Source organism: Salmo salar, chromosome 01 (genome assembly GCF_965601325.2).
Source record: "Salmo salar chromosome 01, fSalSal1, whole genome shotgun sequence".
Classification (NCBI taxonomy): domain Eukaryota; kingdom Metazoa; phylum Chordata; class Actinopteri; order Salmoniformes; family Salmonidae; genus Salmo; species Salmo salar.
Window position 1 is genome coordinate 121,552,379 of NC_138291.1, and position 22,694 is coordinate 121,575,072.

Genomic DNA, 22,694 nt, shown 5'->3' on the forward strand with positions numbered 1-22,694 from the left:
GATAGTTACTATATAATATTCACCTGTAGTCAGGTTAGATAGTTATTATATTATATTCACCTGTAGTCAGGTTAGATAGTTACTATATTATATTCACCTGTAGTCAGGTTAGATAGTCTATTATATTCACCTGTAGTCAGGTTAGATAGTTATTATATTCACCTGTAGTCAGGTTAGATAGTTACTATATTATATTCACCTGTAGTCAGGTTAGATAGCTACTATATTATATTCACCTGTAGTCAGGTTAGATAGTTACTATATTATATTCACCTGTAGTCAGGTTAGATAGTTACTATATTATATTCACCTGTAGTCAGGTTAGATAGTTACTATATTATATTCACCTGTAGTCAGGTTAGATAGTTATTATATTATATTCACCTGTAGTCAGGTTAGATAGCTACTATATTATATTCACCTGTAGTCAGGTTAGATAGTTACTATATTATATTCACCTGTAGTCAGGTTAGATAGTTATTATATTATATTCACCTGTAGTCAGGTTAGATAGCTACTATATTATATTCACCTGTAGTCAGGTTAGATAGTTACTATATTATATTCACCTGTAGTCAGGTTAGATAGTTACTATATTATATTCACCTGTAGTCAGGTTAGATAGTTACTATATTATATTCACCTGTAGTCAGGTTAGATAGTTACTATATTATATTCACCTGTAGTCAGGTTAGAGAGTTATTATATTATATTCACCTGTAGTCAGGTTAGATAGCTACTATATTCTATTCACCTGTAGTCAGGTTAGATAGTTACTATATTATATTCACCTGTAGTCAGGTTAGATAGTTACTATATTATATTCACCTGTAGTCAGGTTAGATAGTTACTATATTATATTCACCTGTAGTCAGGTTAGATAGTTACTATATTATATTCACCTGTAGTCAGGTTAGATAGTTACTATATTATATTCACCTGTAGTCAGGTTAGATAGTTACTATATTATATTCACCTGTAGTCAGGTTAGATAGTCTATTATATTCACCTGTAGTCAGGTTAGATAGCTATTCTAGTCCTCTGATCTAGTGTGATGTGAGTGGGCTACCTAGTTAGAGTTGTGTGGGTAGGGAGGCAGGGGGAGAAGGGTGTAATTGTGTGTGAAAATCGAGCTGATGCGGAGAGGAGTGTTGACAGAGGGGTAATGTTCCCCCAGAGTGCTGTGTGAGGGGTAATTTTCCCCCAGAGTGCTGTGTGAGGGTGTAATGTTCCCCCAGAGTGCTGTGTGAGGGGGTAATGTTCCCCCAGAATGCTGTGTGAGGGGTAATGTTCCCCCAGAATGCTGTGTGAGGGGTAATGTTCCCCTAGAGTGCTGTGTGTGTGGGTAATGTTGCCCCAGAGTGCTGTGTGAGGGTGTAATGTTCCCCCAGAATGCTGTGTGAGGGTGTAATGTTCCCCCAGAATGCTGTGTGACGGGTAATGTTCCCCCTGAGTGCTGTGTGAGGGGTATTGTTCCCCCAGAATGCTGTGTGAGGGGTAATGTTCCCCCTTAATGCTATGTGAGGGGGTAATGTTCCCCCAGAGTGCTGTGTGAGGGGTAATGTTCCCCCAGAGTGCTGTGTGAGGGGTAATGTTCCCCCAGAGTGCTGTGTGACGGGGTAATGTTTCCCCAGAATGCTGTGTGAGGGGTAATGTTCCCCCAGAATGCTGTGTGACGGGTAATGTTCCCCCAGAGTGCTGCGAGAGGGGTAATGTTCCCCCAGAATGATGTGTGAGGGGTAATGTTCCCCCAGAATGCTGTGTGAGGGGTAATGTTCCCCCAGAATGCTGTGTGACGGGTAATGTTCCCCCTGAGTGCTGTGTGAGGGGTATTGTTCCCCCAGAATGCTGTGTGAGGGGTAATGTTCCCCCTTAATGCTGTGTGAGGGGGTAATGTTCCCCCAGAGTACTGTGTGAGGGGTAATGTTCCCCCAGAGTGCTGTGTGAGGGGTAATGTTTCCCCAGAGTGCAGTGTGACGGGGTAATGTTCCCCCAGAATGCTGTGTGACGGGTAATGTTCCCCCAGAGTGCTGTGAGAGGGGTAATGTTCCCCCAGAATGATGTGTGAGGGGTAATGTTCCCCCAGAATGCTGTGTGAGGGCTAATGTTCCCCCAGAATGCTGTGTGACGGGTAATGTTCCCCCAGAGTGTTGTGTGAGGGGGTAATGTTCCCCCAGAGTGCTGTGTGAGGGGGTAATGTTCTCCCAGAGTACTGTGTGATGGGGTAATGTTCCCCAAGAGTACTGTGTGAGGGGGTAATGTTCCCCCAGAGTGCTGTGTGAGGGGTAATTTTCCCCCAGAGTGCTGTGTGAGGGTGTAATGTTCCCCCAGAGTGCTGTTTGAGGGGGTAATGTTCCCCCAGAATGCTGTGTGAGGGGTAATGTTCCCCCAGAATGCTGTGTGAGGGGTAATGTTCCCCTAGAGTGCTGTGTGTGTGGGTAATGTTCCCCCAGAGTGCTGTGTGAGGGTGTAATGTTCCCCAGAATGCTGTGTGAGGGTGTAATGTTCCCCCAGAATGCTGTGTGACGGGTAATGTTCCCCCTGAGTGCTGTGTGAGGGGTATTGTTCCCCCAGAATGCTGTGTGAGTGGTAATGTTCCCCCTTAATGCTGTGTGACGGGTAATGTTCCCCCAGAGTGCTGTGTGAGGGGGTAATGTTCTCCCAGAGTACTGTGTGATGGGGTAATGTTCCCCAAGAGTACTGTGTGAGGAGGTAATGTTCCCCCAGAGTGCTGTGTGAGGGGGTAATGTTCTCCCAGAGTACTGTGTGATGGGGTAATGTTCCCCAAGAGTACTGTGTGAGGAGGTAATGTTCCCCCAGAGTGCTGTGTGAGGAGTAATTTTCCCCCAGAGTGCTGTGAGAGGGTGTAATGTTCCCCCAGAGTGCTGTGTGAGGGGGTAATGTTCCCCCAGAATGCTGTGTGAGGGGTAATGTTCCCCCATAATGTTGTGTGAGGGGTAATGTTCCCCCAGAGTGCTGTGTGTGTGGGTAATGTTCCCCCAGAGTGCTGTGTGAGGGTGTAATGTTCCCCCAGAATGCTGTGTGATGGGTAATGTTCCCCCTGAGTGCTGTGTGAGGGGTATTGTTCCCCCAGAATGCTGTGTGAGGGGTAATGTTCCCCCTTAATGCTGTGTGAGGGGGTAATGTTCCCCCAGAGTGCTGTGTGAGGGATAATGTTCCCCCAGAGTGCTGTGTGAGGGGTAATGTTCCCCCAGAATGCTGTGTGAGGGGTAATGTTCCCCCAGAATGCTGTGTGAGGGGTAATGTTCTCCCAGAGTGCTGTGTGAGGGATAATGTTCCCTCAGAATGCTGTGTGAGGGGTAATGTTCCCCCAGAATGCTGTGTGAGGGGTAATGTTCCCCCAGAATGCTGTGTGAGGGGTAATGTTCCCCCAGAGTGCTGTGTGAGGGGGTAATGTTCCCCCAGAGTGCTGTGTGAGGGGGTAATGTTCCCCCAGAGTGCTGTGTGAGGGGGTAATGTTCCCCCTGAGTGCTGTGTGAGGGATAATGTTCCCTCAGAATGCTGTGTGAGGGGTAATGTTCCCCCAGAATGCTGTGTGAGGGGGTAATGTTCCCCCAGAATGCTGTGTGAGGGGGTAATGTTCCCCCAGAATGCTGTGTGGGGGGGGGTAATGTCTCATGTTGGAGAATTGGAATGTGTGTCACAAATTGCGTCCTATTCCCCACTACTTCTGAAGAGAGCCCTATGGTCTAGTAGTATGCTGCAGTCATGTCTGTCGTGTCCAGACTAGAGCGTAGAGATCCTGTAGGAATAATGCAGAGTGTTTGCTCTCCTGAAAGAGAGGCTGAGGACGTGAATTTTCATGTTTTTGCATCAGGCGAACTGCAGTGTATGAAGCTGTATCAATCCGACACTTCCTGGCATGCTTCCTGCTGGTTATTTCACATCACTGTCCATTTTACTGCAAAGCCAGCAACAAACAAACACACACACACACACACACACACACACACACACACACACACACACACACACACACACACACACACACACACACACACACACACACACACACACACACACACACACACACACACACACTCCCTGCTTCTTGACAGGGGTCATCAAATATCAGATCTGACTTTTATTGATGTCCTTCGATATGCAGTGGAATCGTTGGGCTAGTGAAAAGCAATGATGTTGGTTTCCAAGGCAACTCTGTCTGTTACACTGGGTCTGTGTTGTTGTTTAGACAATATGTTCTCTCCTCTCCCCTTCCTCCCTCTCTCCTCTACCCTTCCTCCCTCTCTCCTCTCCTCCACCCCATCTCTCCTCTCCTCTACCCTTCCTCCCTCTCTCTTCTACCCTTCCTTCCTTCCTCCCTCTCTCCTCTACCCTTCCTCACCTCTACCCTTCCTCACCTCTACCCTTCCTTCCTCTCTCTTGTCCCTTTCCTCCCACTGTCCTCTACCCTTCCTCCCTCTGTCCTCTGTCCTCTACCCTCCCTCCCTCCCCCCTCCAACCTCCCTCCTCCTCCCCCCCTCTCTCTCTCTCAGGCTGCATCTCCAGGACAGTGAGCTCACCCAATCAACATCTCCTCCGGGTGGACGACGTGGTCAGCTGTTGTCTGGACCTCAGCGCTCCCAGTATATCCTTCCGTATCAACGGTCAGCCCGTCCAGGGGATGTTCGAGAACTTCAACTCTGACGGACTGTTCTTCCCTGTAGCCAGCTTCTCCGCCGGGGTCAAGTGAGTGCTCCTCAACCAATCAAAATGATCTAGACAAAATCATTGGGTCTTCTCCAATCGTCTCTCTTCTGTCCGTTTTGACCTTGCATACGTGTTTTTTTATTTTAGCAGCCAGTCCTACGTGTAGCTCTCACATGGCCCACCCACGTTCAGTATATTATGCTGAGATGATGCATGGTGGAATTATAACAAGTGGTTGAACCTTGTATTGCTGTTTACAGCGACCTACAGTGGGGTCGTGAAATTATTGACACCCTTTATAAAGATGAGCAAAAAAAAAATAATATTCAAATACTGAGGTACATTGTTATCCTCCCAAAAAATGTGATTTGTATTATTGTATACTAATAAAATTGCTCAGAGAAAGAGATTTTGTTTAAGATGAGCAAAAATTACTGAATAAAATAAATTATTCAAATACTGAGGTACATTGTTATCCTCCCAAAAAATGTGATTTGTATTATTGTATACTAATAAAATTGCTCAGAGAAAGAGATTTTGTTTAAGATGAGCAAAAATTACTGAATAAAATAAATTATTCAAATACTGAGGTACATTGTTAACCTCCAAAAAATGTTATTTGTATTATTGTATACTAATACAATTGCTCAGAGAAAGAGATTTTGTTTAAGATGAGCAAAAATTACTGTATAAAATAAATTATTCAAATACTGAGGTACATTGTTATCCTCCAAAAAATGTGATTTGTATTATTGTATACTAATAAAATTGCTCAGAGAAAGAGATTTTGTTTAAAATGAGCAAAAATTACTGTATAAAATAAATTATTGAAATACTGAGGTACATTGTTATCCTCCAAAAAAATTTGATTTGTATTTTTGTATACTAATAAAATTGCTCAGAGAAAGAGATTTTGTTTAAGATGAGCAAAAATTACAGTATAAAATAAATTATTCAAATACTGAGGTACATTGTTATCCTCCAAAAATTTGATTTGTATTATTGTATACTAATGAAATTAGATTTTGTTTTTGTATTACTTATTAAACAAAATGTCTTCCTCTGAGCAATTGTGTTAGTATAAAATAATATAATGTCCCATTGTTTTTATTTTGCATACAATATAGCTCAGTATTTGAATTATACAGTAATTTCTGCTCGTCTTTATCAAAGGGTGTCAATAATTTCGTATAGGCCTATTTCTCACAGGACAATTATTGTTAGATGAAATGTGAAAACATCCTTCTGATAGCCAGTGTTTACCAGCAGACCATCAGAGGGTTAGTACTCTGGAATGGGAAGGTTGATGGTGCACTGTGGGACGATTATGGATCCAGTTCACTGAATGGTCTTTCTCTCCAGCTAATGACGCTATGCCCTAAGAGCTCTATTTAAGAACATAGGCTAACATAGGCTAATGACGTTATGCCCTTAGAGCTCTATTTAAGAACATAGGCTAACATAGGCTAATGACATTATGCCCTTAGAGCTCTATTTAAGAGCATAGGCTACTGACGTTATGCCCTAAGAGCTTTATTTACATAGGCTACTGATGTTATGCCCTTAGAGCTCTATTTAAGAACATAGGCTACTGACGTTATGCCCTTAGAGCTCTATTTAAAGAACATAGGCTAATGACATTATGCCCTTAGAGGTCTATTTAAGAACATAGGCTGATGACGTTATGCCCTTAGAGCTTTATTTAAGAACATAGGCTACTGATGTTATGCCCTTAGAGCTCGATTTAAGAACATAGGCTACTGACGTTATGCCCTTAGAGCTCTATTTAAGAACATAGGCTAACCTAGGCTAATGACGTTATGCCCTAAGAGCTCTATTTAAGAACATAGGCTACTGATGTTATGCCCTAAGAGCTCTATTTAAGAACATAGGCTACTGACGTTATGCTCTATTTAAGAACATAGACTGCTAACGTTATGCCCTAAGAGCTCTATTTAAGAACATAGGCAACTGACGTTATGCCCTAAGAGCTCTATTTAAGCACATAGGCTAATGACGTTATGCCCTAAGAGCTCTATTTAAGAAGATAGGCTACTGACGTTATGCCCTAAGAGCTCTATTTAAGCACATAGGCTAACATAGACTACTGACGTTATGCCCTAAGAGCTCTATTTAAGCACATAGGCTAACATAGGCTAATGACGTTATGCCCTAAGAGCTCTATTTAAGAACAAAGTCTACTAACGTTATGCCCTAAGAGCTCTATTTAAGCACATAGGCTAATGACGTTATGCCCTAAAAGCTCTATTTAAGAACATAGGCTACTGACATTATGTCCTTAGAGCTCTATTTAAGAACATAGGCTAATGACGTTATGCTCTATTTAAGAACATAGGCTGATGATGTTATGCCCTAAAATCTCTATTTAAGGACATAGGCTGCTGACGTTATACCCTTAGAGATCTATTTAAGAACATAGGCTACTGACGTTATACCCTAAGAGCTCTATTTAAGCACATAGGCTACGAAAACACAATGCAATAGCCGGATAGAGGACTACTTGTGTCTTATGTTGAACTATCTTGATCTCTGTCTCCATCTCTCTTGCGAAGTCGATATTTATCTCAATGAGGCAAACCTGAATGAATAAAAGTTAATAAAACACAATGTAGAAAAACTCTTCTTCTTCTTATAATCCTCCTTCTCCTCCTCCTCCTTCTAATCCTTATTTTTCTTCTTCTTCTTCTTCTAATCCTTCTTCTTCTAATACTTCTTCTTCTTCTTCTTCTCCTTATAATCCTTCTCCTTCTTCATCTTCTTCTAATTCTTCTTCTTCTTCTTCTCCTTATAATCCTTCTTCTTCTTCTAATCCTTCTTCTTCTCCTTCTAATACTTCTTCTTCTCCTTATAATCCTTCTTCTTCTCCTTCTTCTAATACTTCTTCTCCTTCTTCTTATAATCCTTCTCCTTTTTCATCTTCTTCCTCTTCTTCTCCTTATAATCCTTCTTCTTCTCCTTCTAATCCTTCTTCTTCTCCTTCTTCTAATCCTCCTTCTCCTTCTTATAATCCTCCTTCTTCTCCTTCTCCTTATAATCCTTCTCCTTCTTCTTCTTCTTATTCTCTTCCTTATAATCCTTCTTCTTCTTCTTCTAATCCTTCTTCTTCTTCTTCTCCTTCTTCTTCTTCTTCTTCTTTCCTCCAGAGTACGTTTCCTGCTGGGTGGTCGTCAAGGAGAGTTTAAGTTCCTGCCCCCGCCGGGCTACGCTCCGTGTTTCGAGGCTGTTCTACCCAGGGAGAAGCTGAGAGTGGAACACAGCCAGGAGTACAAGGAGGACCACAGTGAGACCAGGGATCTCCTGGGGCCCACCATCACCCTGTCCCAGGCTGCCTTCACCCCTACACCTGTTGACACCAGCCAGGTGGGTAAAGAATACCCTTTTACTATACTGTGTCATGGTGGATGTGAACTTTACTTTAACTGGTCAACAACTGACAGGGGTTAAGGTCAATTGACTAGCCTCCCTTGCCTCAATAGTTAGTCCAGATCAACACTAGTTATAACAAAGTGAGGTCCCAGAACAACAACCTCTGTCCCCGTGTACTGTACGGGTAATGCTTCTGGCCAAAGGCATGGACTTCCTGTGTATCTTGTCTTGTGGTTTCAGGTTGTTCTGCCTCCTCACCTGGAGAGAATCAGGGAGAAGCTGGCAGAGAACATCCACGAGCTGTGGGTGATGAACAAGATTGACCTGGGCTGGACCTACGGAGCTGTGAGTACACACGTGCGCGCTCACACAAGCACTCAACGGTCACACGTGCACACTGATGATGCACGGGTCAGCTGTTTGTTCACCCGCACCGCCTGCAAAGGCTAATTAACATCCACAACTGTTTAGAACTGTGTAAAACTTGCTCTAAAACTGCAACAAAAAAAAGGATATTAACTTTAAAACGTATGTTTTTCTCTCCGCCGTCAAGATGGGAGTCATTACATTTTCTTGCCCGCTTTGTAGGGTGGGGGGGTGGGGTGCCAAATCTCGCATATGGCCCCCAAAAGACTAGAGCTGGCCCGGGTCATTACTTACTGCCCTAGAAGACTAAATAAACCCTGACTCACCAGAATGTAATAAATCATAGAACGACATCAGTTGATTTACTCTTTACTCGTTCAGCTCTGCTGCTCTAGAGCAGGGGGGTTAGACTGTAGGGTTACAGGGGGGTTAGACTGTAGGGTTACAGGGGGTTAGACTGTAGGGTTACAGGGGGGTTAGACTGTAGGGTTGCAGGGGGGTTAGACTGTCGGGTTACAGGGGGGTTAGACTGTAGGGTTACAGGGGGGTTAGACTGTAGGGTTACAGGGGGGTTAGACTGTAGGGTTACAGGCGGGTTAGACTGTAGGGTTACAGGGGGGTTAGACTGTAGGGTTACAGGGGGTTAGACTGTAGGGTTACATGGGGGTTAGACTGTAGGGTTACAGGGGGTTAGACTGTAGGGTTACAGGGGGTTAGACTGTAGGGTTACAGGGGGTTAGACTGTAGGGTTACAGGGGGTTAGACTGTAGGGTTACAGGGGGGTTAGACTGTAGGGTTACAGGGGGTTAGACTGTAGGGTTACACGGGGTTAGACTGTAGGGTTACAGGGGGTTAGACTGTCGGGTTACAGGGGGGTTAGACTGTAGGGTTACAGGGGGTTAGACTGTAGGGTTACAGGGGGTTAGACTGTAGGGTTACAGGGGGGTTAGACTGTAGGCTTACAGGGGGTTAGACTGTAGGGTTACAGGGGGTTAGACTGTAGGGTTACAGGGGGTTAGACTGTAGGGTTACAGGGGGGTTAGACTGTAGCGTTACAGGGGGTTAGACTGTAGGGTTACAGGGGGGTTAGACTGTAGGGTTACAGGGGGTTAGACTGTAGGGTTACAGGGGGGTTAGACTGTAGGGTTACAGGGGGTTAGACTGTAGGGTTACAGGGGGGTTAGACTGTATTCAACCCTGTTATTGAAGCAGGGCTGTCCACCTCTACCCCTCTCTGTATAATAGACCCTGTTAGTGAAGCAGGTCTGTAAACCTCTACCCCTCTCTGTCTAATAGACCCTGTTAGTGAAGCAGGTCTGTCCACCTCTACCCCTCTCTGTATAATAGACCCTGTTAGTGAAGCAGGTCTGTCCACCTCTACCCCTCTCTGTCTAATAGACCCTGTTAGTGAAGCAGGTCTGTCCACCTCTACCCCTCTCTGTCTAATAGACCCTGTTAGTGAAGCAGGTCTGTCCTCCTCTACCCCTCTCTGTTTAATAAACCCTGTTAGTGAAGCAGGTCTGTCCACCTCTACCCCTCTCTGTCTAATTGACCCTGTTAGTGAAGCAGGTCTGTAAACCTCTACCCCTCTCTGTCTAATAGTCCCTGTTAGTGAAGCAGGTCTGTCCACCTCTACCCCTCTCTGTATAATAGACCCTGTTAGTGAAGCAGGTCTGTCCACCTCTACCCCTCTCTGTCTAATAGACCCTGTTAGTGAAGCAGGTCTGTCTACCTCTACCCCTCTCTGTATAATCGGGGTGGCCGGTAGCCTAGCGGTTAGAGCTTTGGGCCAGTTACTGAAAGGTCACGAGCCGAAAAGGTAAAAAATCAGTCGATGTTGTCTTGAGAAATTCACTTAACCTTAATTGGCTCCAGAGGTGCTGTTGTTCTACTCTACATGTGAAAATTAAACGTTTAATTGTATTTATATTTTTTTGTTAAAACCCGGTCAGTGTTTTTCTCAGGCCTCGGTCACCAGCTATTAGACAGGGCTGGAGCAACGCTGGGTATCCTCTACCGCTTCCAGTCAACATCTCCCCATCGGTTTAGACCTTCCTGCATTATCCCTCCACAAAAACAGAACGAGTTCCTGCATGGGATACTGCCAGTCTCTCAGGGCCTCTGTTAACCCCCAGCAGGTAGTTGAGGATTCAGGTAATGGTGTTGTGTTGCAGGTATGGGACAACAACAGATAATGGTGTTGTGTTGCAGGTACGGGACAACAACAGATAATGGTGTTGTGTTGCAGGTATGGGACAACAACAGATAATGGTGTTGTGTTCCAGGTACGGGACAACAACAGATAATGGTGTTGTGTTCCAGGTATGGGACGATAACACATAATGGTGTTGTGTTCCAGGTATGGGACAACAACAGATAATGGTGTTGTGTTGCAGGTATGGGACAACAACATATAATGCTGTTGTGTTGCAGGTACGGGACAACAACAGATAATGGTGTTTTGTTGCATGTACGGGACGATAACAGATAATGGTGTTGTGTTCCAGGTACGGGATGATAACAGATAATGGTGTTGTGTTGCAGGTACGGGACGATAACAGATAATGGTGTTGTGTTCCAGGTACGGGACGATAACAGATAATGGTGTTGTGTTTCAGGTACGGGACGATAACAGATAATGGTGTGGTGTTGCAGGTACGGGACGATAACAGATAATGGTGTTGTGTTGCAGGTACTGGATGATAACAGATAATGGTGTTGTGTTGCAGGTACGGGACGATAACAGATAATGATGTTGTGTTCCAGGTACGGGACGATAACATATAATGGTGTTGTGTTCCAGGTATGGGACGACAACAGATAATGGTGTTGTGTTGCAGGTACGGGACGATAACAGATAATGGTGTTGTGTTGCAGGTACGGGACGATAACAGATAATGGTGTTGTGTTGCAGGTACGGGACAATAACAGATAATGGTGTTGTGTTCCAGGTATGGGACGATAACAGATAATGGTGTTGTGTTGCAGGTACGGGACGATAACAAGCGGCAGCATCCTTGTCTGGTGGAGTTCTCCAAGCTGCCTGAGCAGGAGAGGAGTTACAACCTACAGATGTCTCTGGAGACTCTCAAGTAAGTTACCACCCTGCATACTATTCCTGCTGGGTACAATCCCTAGTTACCACCCTGCATACTATTCCTGCTGGGTACAATCCCTAGTTACCACCGTACATACTGTTCCTGTTGGGTACAACCCCTACTTACCACCCTACATACTGTTCCTGCTCGGTACAACCCCTATTTACCACCCTACATACTGTTCCTGCTCGGTACAACCCCTAGTTACCACCCTACATACTATTCCTGCTCGGTACGATCCCTTATGGTAATCTAAATGTTAGGTGATTGACTAAGAATACCTTGAAGATCGACGGGTTGGTGATTACCACACGATCAGGCAATAAAAGTTGATTTCCCAGACACAGATTTCACAGACGTACCTTTTCCAGGATTAAAAAGCACTTTCAGTGATCATGTTGTTTAGTGCAGGAATAGGTTGAATCTAGCAAAAGCAGCCCTAAGTGGTATGTGGTTTTGGCATGTGGCCAAAACGACACATAAAAAGGCATGTAATGGAATGGAGGAATGGTCTGATGAATGGATTTCTGTAGAACAAACATACTTTTGAACTATATTGCAGTCAGTTTATGATTTTTCAAACATGTCCCAAGTTCTCTTGATCCGTACATCATCACAGAGGGGTTTCGTCTTTGTGTTCGACTCTTACCCATTTCTGTGATCAATTAACCTTTTGACAGGAGAAATGATTTTTCAATACCTGGTTTAGCTCTCCACGAACCGTTAGGCTACTGCTCTCTCAGCAACATACCGCCGCATTTGAATTCCAGGAGTAATTGAAAAACCTGTAGGGACAACTTTTGTTAGTTTTAATTAATTGCATATTTCGAGGAGAGGAGAAGGAGAGAGAGGAAGAGAGAGAGAGAGGTGAAGACCGAGACGGAGTGCCATCTAAATGCAGAAATGAATTCCATGACCTGAATCTCAGACACATGAATGTCCCAAATGGCACCCTATTTCCTATATAGTACACTACTTTATACTACAGCCCTATTCCCTATATAGTGCACTACTTTATACTACAGCCCTATTCCCTATGTAGTGCACTACTTTATACTACAGCCCTATTCCCTATATAGTGCACTACTTTATACTATAGCCCTATTCCCTATATAGTGCACTACTTTACACTACAGCCCTATTCCCTATATAGTACACTACTTTATACTACAGCCCTATTCCCTATATAGTGCACTACTTTATACTACAGCCCTATTCCCTATATAGTGCACTACTTTATACTACAGCCCTATTCCCTATATAGTGCACTACTTTATACTACAGCCCTATTCCCTATATAGTGCACTACTTTATACTACAGCCCTATTCCCTATGTAGTGCACTACTTTATACTACAGCCCTATTCCCTATATAGTGCACTACTTTATACTATAGCCCTATTCCCTATATAGTGCACTACTTTATACTACAGCCCTATTCCCTATATAGTGCACTACTTTATACTATAGCCCTATTCCCTATATAGTGCACTACTTTATACTACAGCCCTATTTCCCTATATAGTACACTACTTTTGACCAGGGCCCATAGGAATTTGGTAAAAAGTAGTGCACTATGTACGGAAAAGGGTCCCATTTGGGATGCAACCACGGCTGGAGAGCGTTTATTTTAATTATACTTAGTGCATTATAATGTAGTGTGTGTGTGTGCTCAATGGCAACATATTCCCTATATCGTGCACTACTTTTAAATCGAGCCCTATGGACCCTGGTCAAAAGTAATGCACTATAAAGGGAATAGAGTTCCATTCAGGACACATCTTGAGACAGGGAGGGACTGGATCAGAACTGCCCACCAGGGTCTTCTTGTTGTAAACTAATAAGTCTTTTAAGTATCCAGTAGTTTTCACAACATGGATTAAACAACTGTATTTCATACTGGACTCTCATGGAGCACGAGCCGTCAGATCAGACAGACCAAGTACTATACACGGAGTGGACAAAACATTAGGAACACCTGCTCTTTCTATGACATAGACTGACCAGGTGAATCCAGGTGAATTCCAGGTGGAAGCTATGATCCCTTATTGATGTCACTTGTTAAATCCACTTCAATCAGTGTAGATGAAGGGGGAGGAGACAGGTTAAAGAAAGATTGAGACATTGATTATGTATTTGTGCCATTCGGAATACAAACTATTTAATTGCCTTTGAACGTGGTGTGGTAGTAAGTGCCAGGCGCACCGGCACTTGTGTCAAGAACTGCAACGCTGCTGGGTTTTTCACCCTCAACAGTTTCCTGCGTGTATCAAGAATGGTCCCTAGAAGGGTAGAATTACTAGCTCACTCTCTCGTTTAGGTCAACCCACTACCGTGCTGCGTTGACTACACCGAATGTCCTATCTTCACTGCTTGTCAGTTGAGAACCGTTTCCGCTCAGCCCAGTCAAAACTGTTCGCTGCTCTGGCACCCCTATGGTGGAACAAGCTCCCTCACGACGCCAGGACAGCGGAGTCAATCACCACCTTCCAGAGACACCTGAAACCCCACCTCTTTAAGGAATAGGACAAAGTAATCCTTCTAACCCCCCCCCCCCCCTAAAAGATTTAGATGTACTATTGTAAAGTGGTTGTTCCACTGGATATCATAAGGTGAATGCACCAATTTGTAAGTCGCTCTGGATAAGAGTGTCTGCTAAATGACTTAAATGTAAATGTAAAGAACCGTGCTCTTGTTTGTTGCAAGACTAACGAGGCACTAGCTTATCTTTGGCTAACATTGTGCTAACGATAACACAACAGTGGTACTGTAGGCCTGATCACAGACAACGATGAGACAGCCTATAGGGTGGAGGTCAGAGACCTGGGCGTGTGATGCCAGGACAACAACCTCTCCCTCAACGTGGTCAAGACTAAGGAGATGATTGTGGACTACAGGAAAACGAGGACCGAGCATGCCCCCATTCTCATCGGGGCGGCAGGTAGCCGAGTGGTTAGAGCGTTGGACCAGTAACTGAAAGGTTACTGGATTGAATCCCCGAGCTGACAAGGTAAAAATCTGTCGTTCTGCCCCTGAACAAGGTTAAATAAATGTTAAATAAAAAATTGACGGGGAGCAGGTTGAGAGCTTCAAGTTCCTCGGTGTCCACATCACCAACAAACTAGAATGGTCCAAACACACCAAGACAGTCGTAAAGAGGGCACGACAAAACCTATTCCCCCTCAGGAGGCGGAAAATATTTGGCATGGGTCCTCAGATCCTCAAAAGATTCTACAGCTGCACCATCGAGAGCATCCTGGCTGGTTGCATCACCACCTGGTATGGCAACTGCTTGGCTTCTGACTGCAAGGCACTACAGAGGGTAGTGAGTACAGCTCAGTACATCACTGGGGCCAAGCTTCCTGCCATCCAGGACCTCTGCACCAGGCGGTGACAGAGGAAGGCCCTAAAGATTGTCAAAGACTCCAGCCACCCAAGTCATAGACTGTTCTCTCTGCTACCGCACGGCAAGCGGTACCAGAGCACCAAGTCTAGCTCCAAGAGGCTTCTAAACAGTTTCTACCCCCAAGCCATAAGACTCCTGAACATCTAATCAAATGGCTACCCAGACCCCTCTTTTACGCTGCTGCTACTCTCTGTTTATTATCAATGCATAGTCACTTTACCTCTACCTACATGTACATATTACCTCGACACCGGTGCCCCGCACATTGACTCTGTACTGGTACCGCCTGTATATAGCCTCACTTGTTATTTAATGCTGTTGTTTAATTATTTGTTACTTTTATTTACTATTTTTTACTTAACACTTATTTTTCTTAAAACTGTATTGTTGGTTAAGGGCTTGTAAGTCAGAATTTCACTGTGTTGTATTCGGGGGCATGTGACAAATAACGATTTGATTTGTGTGAAGTTAGTCACACCCTCTCTTTAGTGAAGTTGACTAAATGCTTCTCCTTTCTGATTGGTCTGAAGGACTCTCTTGGCCCTGGGTTGCCACGTGGGGCTGGCTGATGAGCATGCTGTGGAGAAGGTGAAGAACCTCAAGCTCTCCGCCACGTGAGTCACTTTCCTCATTTCAGTCGTTCTGCACCGTCTTATTACACAACAGTTAGTACCTGCTGTATGTTCTCCAGCCTCTGCTGCTCGTAGCTAAGATTGACGTCTATGCTCATAGCTGTCTACCTCCTCCAAGTGCAATGTCAATAACTGAGCAAATGACTGCTAGTGTGTTGGATGTACTGGTACACATTTCAGTTTAAGTGCATATTTTGCCTTAGCTTGTGCCTTACCTGCTCTTTTTCTGTTTTAACCAAGTCCTTTATCAGATGGGTGTCTGTTTTAATGTTTTAACCTAGTCCTTTACCATGTGGATGTCTGTTTTAATGTTTTAACCTAGTCCTTTACCAGATGGATGTCTGTTTTAATGTTTTAACCTAGTCCTTTACCAGATGGATGTCTGTTTTAATGTTTTAACCTAGTCCTTTACCAGATGGATGTCTGTTTTAATGTTTTAACCTAGTCCTTTACCAGATGGGTGTCTGTTTTAACCTAGTCCTTTACCAGATGGGTGTCTATTTTAATGTTTTAACCTAGTCCTTTACCAGATGGGTGTCTGTTTTAATGTTTTAACCTAGTCCTTTACCAGATGGGTGTCTGTTTTAATGTTTTAACCTAGTCCTTTATCAGATGGGTGTCTGTTTTAACCTAGTCCTTTACCAGATGGGTGTCTGTTTTAATGTTTTAACCTAGTCCTTTATCAGATGCATGTCTGTTTTAACGTTTTAACCTTTACCAGATGGGTGTCTGTTTTAACCTATACCAGATGGGTAAACATTTTCATGCCAAACTATTTTTCTTCCATCCAACAGCGTCTTCCTAGACTAATGTTTTCTCTCTCTATGTGTACCTGCATCCTCTCTGGTCCAGTTATGAGCTGTCTAGTGGCTACAAGCCTGCTCCTATGGACTTGGGCCACATCAAGCTGGCCTCTACCCAGGAGGCCATGGTGGACAAGCTGGCTGAGAACGCTCACAATGTGTGGGCCAGGGATCGAATACGCCAGGGCTGGACCTACGGCATCCAGCAGGTGTGTCACCCAAAGGTGTGTGTGTTTGTGTGTGCAGCCGGGCTCCAGCGGTGTGGTGGTGGTGGTGGTGGTGGTGAGGGTGTTGACCAGGGTGCTGAAACAGCTCACCAACCCTCTAATGGAAAATGTATAAGACCCTTGGCATCTTTAATGGGCCAACTACAGAGGTGCTGCTGTAACTAGAACTATCATCACCTGGAGGTGTGTCTGGAGTTCCCCTGCTCTGCCTGTCAGCTCAAATTAACCTTAGTTTAGTACAGACTACAGACTAGACGACAGACTACAGACTATACTACAGACTACAGACTATACTAGACTACAGGCTAGACTACAGACTATACTACAGATTAGACGACAGACTACAGACTATACTACAGACTACAGACTAGACGACAGACTACAGACTATACTACAGACTACAGACTATACTAGACTACAGGCTAGACTACAGACTAGACTACAGACTACAGACTAGATGACAGACTACAGACTATACTACAGACTACAGGCTAGACTACAGACTATACTACAGACTATACTAGACTACAGACTAGACTACAGACTACAGACTATACTACAGACTACAGACTATACTACAGACTACAGACTATACTACAGGCTAGACTACAGACTACAGACTAGACTACAGACTATACTACAGACTACAGACTATACTACAGACTGCAGGCTAGACTACAGACTAGACTACAGACTACAGACTAGACTACAGTCTATACTACATACTACAGTCTATACTACAGACTACAGGCTAGACTACAGACTACAGGCTAGACTACAGACTATACTACAGACTACAGGCTAGACTACATACAATACTACAGACTACAGACTATACTACAGACTACAGGCTAGACTACAGACTAGACTACAGACTACAGGCTATACTACAGACTACAGGCTAGACTACAGACTACAGACTAGACGACAGACTACAGACTACAGGCAAGACTACAGACTAGACGACAGACTACAGACTATACTACAGACTACAGGCTAGATTACAGACTACAGACTATACTACAGACTACAGACTAGACTACATACTACAGACTAGACTACAGACTACAGACTATACTACAGACTAGACTACAGACTACACTACAGACTACAGACTATACTACAGACTACAGACTATACTACAGACTACAGACTAGACTACAGACTAGACTATAGACTGCAGACTATACTACAGACTATAGACTAGACTACAGACTATACTACAGACTACAGGCTAGACTACAGACTATACTACAGACTACAGGCTAGACTACAGACTATACTACAGACTACAGACTAGACTACAGACTACAGACTAGACTACAGACTATACTACAGACTACATGCTAGACTACAGACTACAGGCTAGACTACAGACTACAGGCTAGACTACAGGGTGGAGAGTGGTGGGTGGAGGGAGAGTGGTAGGAGAGGGGATGGCTGGTAGGACTGCTACATGGAGGAAGGAGAGGGGATGACTGGTAGGGCTGCTACATGGAGGAAGGAGAGGGGATGACTAGTAGGGCTACTACATGGAGGAAAGAGAGGGGATGACTGGTAGGAATGCTACATGGAGATAGGAGATTAGGGTTAGTCTGGTGTACCCATTGTTTTAGAGGGGGTTAGGGTTAGTCTGGTGTATCCATTGTTTTAGAGGGGGTTAGGGTTAGTCTGGTGTATATATTGTTTTAGAGGGGGTTAGGGTTAGTCTGGTGTATATATTGTTTTAGAGGGGGTTAGGGTTAGTCTGGTGTACCCGTTGTTTTAGAGGGGGTTAGTGTTTGTCTGGTGTACCCATTGTTTTAGAGGGGGTTAGGGTTAGTCTGGTGTACCCGTTGTTTTAGAGGGGGTTAGGGTTAGTATGATGTGCCCATTGTTTTAGAGGGGGTTAGGGTTAGTCTGGTGTATATATTGTTTTAGAGGGGGTTAGGGTTAGTCTGGTGTACCCATTGTTTTAGAGGGGGTTAGTCTGGTGTATCCATGGTTTTAGAGGGGTTTAGGGTTAGTTTGGTGTACCCATTGTTTTAGAGTGGGTTAGAGCTTTTGTTAGGTCTTCCATATTTGCCTTTGTGTTTATAAAATTAGAGATAGTTCAAGTAGTGAACACACATCCACTGACTTGCAGGGTAGAACAATTCCAGTCAGGAGAAACATTTCACTCAATAAAACTAAGGGTACTTATCTTTCTGATGTGTTTATGAAGTCTTCATCTTCTTTAGTTCAGTGTGTTTATGAAGTCATCCTCTTCTTTAGTTCAGTGTGTTTATGAAGTCCTGACTCCTCTTCTTTAGTTCAGTGTGTTTATGAAGTCCTTCTCTTCTTTATTTCAGTGTGTTTATGAAGTCCTCCTCTTCTTTAGTTCAGTGTGTTTATGAAGTTCTCCTCTTCTTTAGTTCAGTGTGTTTATGAAGTCCTAACTCCTCTTCTTTAGTTCAGTGTGTTTATGAAGTCCTAACTCCTCTTCTTTAGTTCAGTGTGTTTATGAAGTCCTCCTCTTCTTTAGTGCAGTGTGTTTATGAAGTCCTACCTCCTCTTCTTTAGTTCAGTGTGTTTATGAAGTCTTCCTCTTCTTTAGTTCAGTGTGTTTATGAAGTCCTCCTCTTCTTTAGTTCGGATTGTTTATGAAGTCCTCCTCTTCTTTAGTTCAGTGTGTTTATGAAGTCCTCCTCTTCTTTAGTTCAGTGTGTTTATGAAGTCCTCCTCTTCTTTAGTTCAGTGTGTTTATGAAGTCCTTCTCTTCTTTAGTTCAGTGTGTTTATGAAGTCCTCCTCTTCTTTAGTTCAGTGTGTTTATGAAGTCCTCCTCTTCTTTAGTTGTGTGTTTATGAAGTCCTCCTCTTCTTTAGTTCAGTGTGTTTATGAAGTCCTACCTCCTCTTCTTTAGTTCAGTGTGTTTATGAAGTCCTCCTCTTCTTTAGTTCAGTGTGTTTATGAAGTATTTCTCTTCTTTAGTTCAGTGTGTTTATGAAGTCCTAACTATCTCCCCCTTCCTTGTGAAGGATGTGAATAATCGTAGGAACCCACGCTTGGTTCCATACACTCTGCTGGACGAGAGGACCAAGAAGTCCAACAAGGACAGTCTGAGGGAGGCTGTCCGCACCCTGCTGGGGTACGGATACAACCTAGAGGCTCCGGATCAGGACCATGGTACAGTCAAAGCACACACACACCCCTCACCTCCTTTATGGTTCAGTCCAAACTCTACCTCACACACCCCTCACCTCCTTTATGATTCAGTCCAAACACTCTACCTCACATACCCCTCACCTCCTTTATGGTTCAGTCCAAACACTCTACCTCACACACCCCTCACCTCCTTTATGGTTCAGTCCAAACACTCTACCTCACACACCCCTCACCTCCTTCATGGTTCAGTCCAAACTCTACGTCACACACCCCTCACCTCCTTCATGGTTCAGTCCAAACACTCTACCTCACACACCCCTCACCTCTTTCATGGTTCAGTCCAATCGCTACCTCACACACCCCTCACCTCCTTTAGGGTTCAGTCCAAACTCTACCTCACACACCCCTCACCTCCTTCATGGTTCAGTCCAAACTCTACCTCACACACCCCTCACCTCCTTCATGGTTCAGTCCAAACGCTACCTCACACACCCCTCACCTCCTTCATGGTTCAGTCCAAACTCTACCTCACACACCCCTCACCTCCTTCATGGTTCAGTCCAAACTCTATCTCACACACCCCTCACCTCCTTTATGGTTCAGTCCAAACTCTACCTCACGCACCCCTCACCTCCTTCATGGTTCAGTCCAAACACTCTACCTCACACACCCCTTACCTCCTTCGTGGTTCAGTCCAAACACTCTACCTCACACACCCCTCACCTCCTTCATGGTTCAGTCCAAACTCTACCTCACACACCCCTCACCTCCTTCATGGTTCAGTCCAAACTCTACCTCACACACCCCTCACCTCCTTCATGGTTCAGTCCAAACTCTATCTCACACACCCCTCACCTCCTTTATGGTTCAGTTCAAACTCTACCTCACGCACCCCTCACCTCCTTCATGGTTCAGTCCAAACACTCTACCTCACACACCCCTCACCTCTTTCATGGTTCAGTCCAAACTCTACCTCACACACCCCTCACCTCCTTTATGGTTCAGTCCAAACACTCTACCTCACACACCCCTCACCTCCTTTATGTTCAGTCCAAACTCTACCTCACACACCCCTCACCTCCTTTATGGTTCAGTCCAAACACTCTACCTCACACACCCATCACCTCCTTCATGGTTCAGTCCAAACACTCTACCTCACCTCCCTCCACATCGGCGACCTGGATTTAATCCACTACCCCTGGCAGTGACAGTGCCCTTACTCTCCCTCATTCATCAACGACCAACTGCACATAAAATCCCACAGAGTCTCTTATATAACCCCAATGATGAATTGACCCACTAGTCTGTTCAGGAGGGCTTTTATGACGCACAATATTTTATACAAGGAGATTTCTGTTTCCTCGTGGCATGATTGGATTTACTGTTCTATTGCAGGAGCATGCAGCAGTTGTCTGTATAAACACCCAGACATAGATCATTTTAATATAGGTTTTGCTGTGGAGCTAGCTGTGGAGATAGCGGTGGAGATAGCGGTGGAGATAGCTGTGGCGCTAGCTGTGGCGCTAGCTGTGGAGATAGCTGTGGCGTTCGCTGTGGCGCTAGCTGTGGAGATAGATGTGGCGCTAGCCATGGAGATAGCCGTGGAGCTAGCTGTGGAGCTAGCTGTGGCGCTAGCTGTGGCGCTAGCTGTGGAAATAGCTGTGGCGCTCGCTGTGTAGAAAGCTGTGGCGCTAGCTGTGGAGATAGCTGTGGCGCTAGCTGTGGAGCTAGCTGTGGCGCCAGCTGTGGAGATAGCTGTGGAGCTAGCTGTGGCGCTAGCTGTGGCGCTAGCTGTGGAGATAGCTGTGGAGATAGCTGTGTAGAAAGCTGTGGCGCTAGCTGTGGAGCTAGCTGTGGCGCTAGCTGTGGCGCTAGCTGTGGAGATAGCTGTGGCGCTAGCTGTGTAGAAAGCTGTGGCGCTAGCTGTGGAGATAGCTGTGGAGCTAGCTGTGGCGCCAGCTGTGGAGATAGCTGTGGAGATAGCTGTGGCGCAAGCTGTGGAGATAGCCGTGGAGCTAGCCGTGGCGCTAGCCGTGGAGATAGCTGTGGCGCTAGCTGTGGCGCTAGCTGTGGATTTAGCTGTGGAGATAGCTGATACAGTGAGGCAAAAAGTATTTGATCCCCTGCTGATTTTGTACATTTGCCCACTGACAAAGAAATGATCAGTCTATAATTTTAATGGTAGGTTTATTTGAACAGTGAGAGACAGAATAACAACAAAAATATCCAGAAAAACGCATGTCAAAAAATGTTATAAAATGATTTGCATTTTAATGAGGGAAATAAGTATTTGACCCCCTCTGCAAAACATGACTTAGTACTTGGTGGCAAAACCCTCGTTGGCAATCACAGAGGTCAGACATTTCTTGTAGTTGGCCACCAGGTTTGCACACATCTCAGGAGGGATTTTGTAGATCTTCTCCAAGTCATTAAGGTTTCGAGGCTGACGTTTGGCAACTCGAACCTTCAGCTCCCTCCTTCATGGTTGCATCAAAATGAACTCCTCAAAATATTACTTTTTGTTTTTACTCAACTGGAGTGACTTTCTTTACATCCATGTTGTCTGCTCATCAACCTTCTGAATGAACCTTTTGATTTGCTCTCATTGTCTGGTCCTGTTGTTTCAGTATTTCAGCAGACATCAGTAACATGTTGTCTGGCCCTGTTGTTTCAGCAGACATCAGTAACATGTTGTCTGGCCCTGTTGTTTCAGCAGCCAGAGCAGACATCAGTAACATGTTGTCTGGCCCTGTTGTTTCAGCAGACATCAGTAACATGTTGTCTGGCCCTGTTGTTTCAGCAGACATCAGTAACATGTTGTCTGGTCCTGTTGTTTCAGCAGACATCAGTAACATGTTGTCTGGTCCTGTTGTTTCAGCAGCCAGAGCAGACATCAGTAACATGTTGTCTGGCCCTGTTGTTTCAGCAGACATCAGTAACATGTTGTCTGGCCCTGTTGTTTCAGCAGACATCAGTAACA

The 22,694-nt window shown here is 44.6% G+C and overlaps 1 protein-coding gene across 1 annotated transcript in view; it reads left to right on the forward strand.

Moving 5' to 3' along the window:
- LOC106613696 (ryanodine receptor 2) overlaps positions 1–22,694 on the forward strand; it is a 1,296,826-nt gene that overhangs the window by 678,771 nt on the left and 595,361 nt on the right. Inside the window, 7 exon segments of the mRNA XM_082973418.1 lie at positions 4,518–4,710; positions 7,836–8,052; positions 8,299–8,403; positions 11,413–11,516; positions 15,458–15,541; positions 16,412–16,586; positions 19,588–19,735. Of these exon segments, the coding sequence (XP_082829544.1) occupies positions 4,518–4,710; positions 7,836–8,052; positions 8,299–8,403; positions 11,413–11,516; positions 15,458–15,541; positions 16,412–16,586; positions 19,588–19,735 (1,026 nt within the window).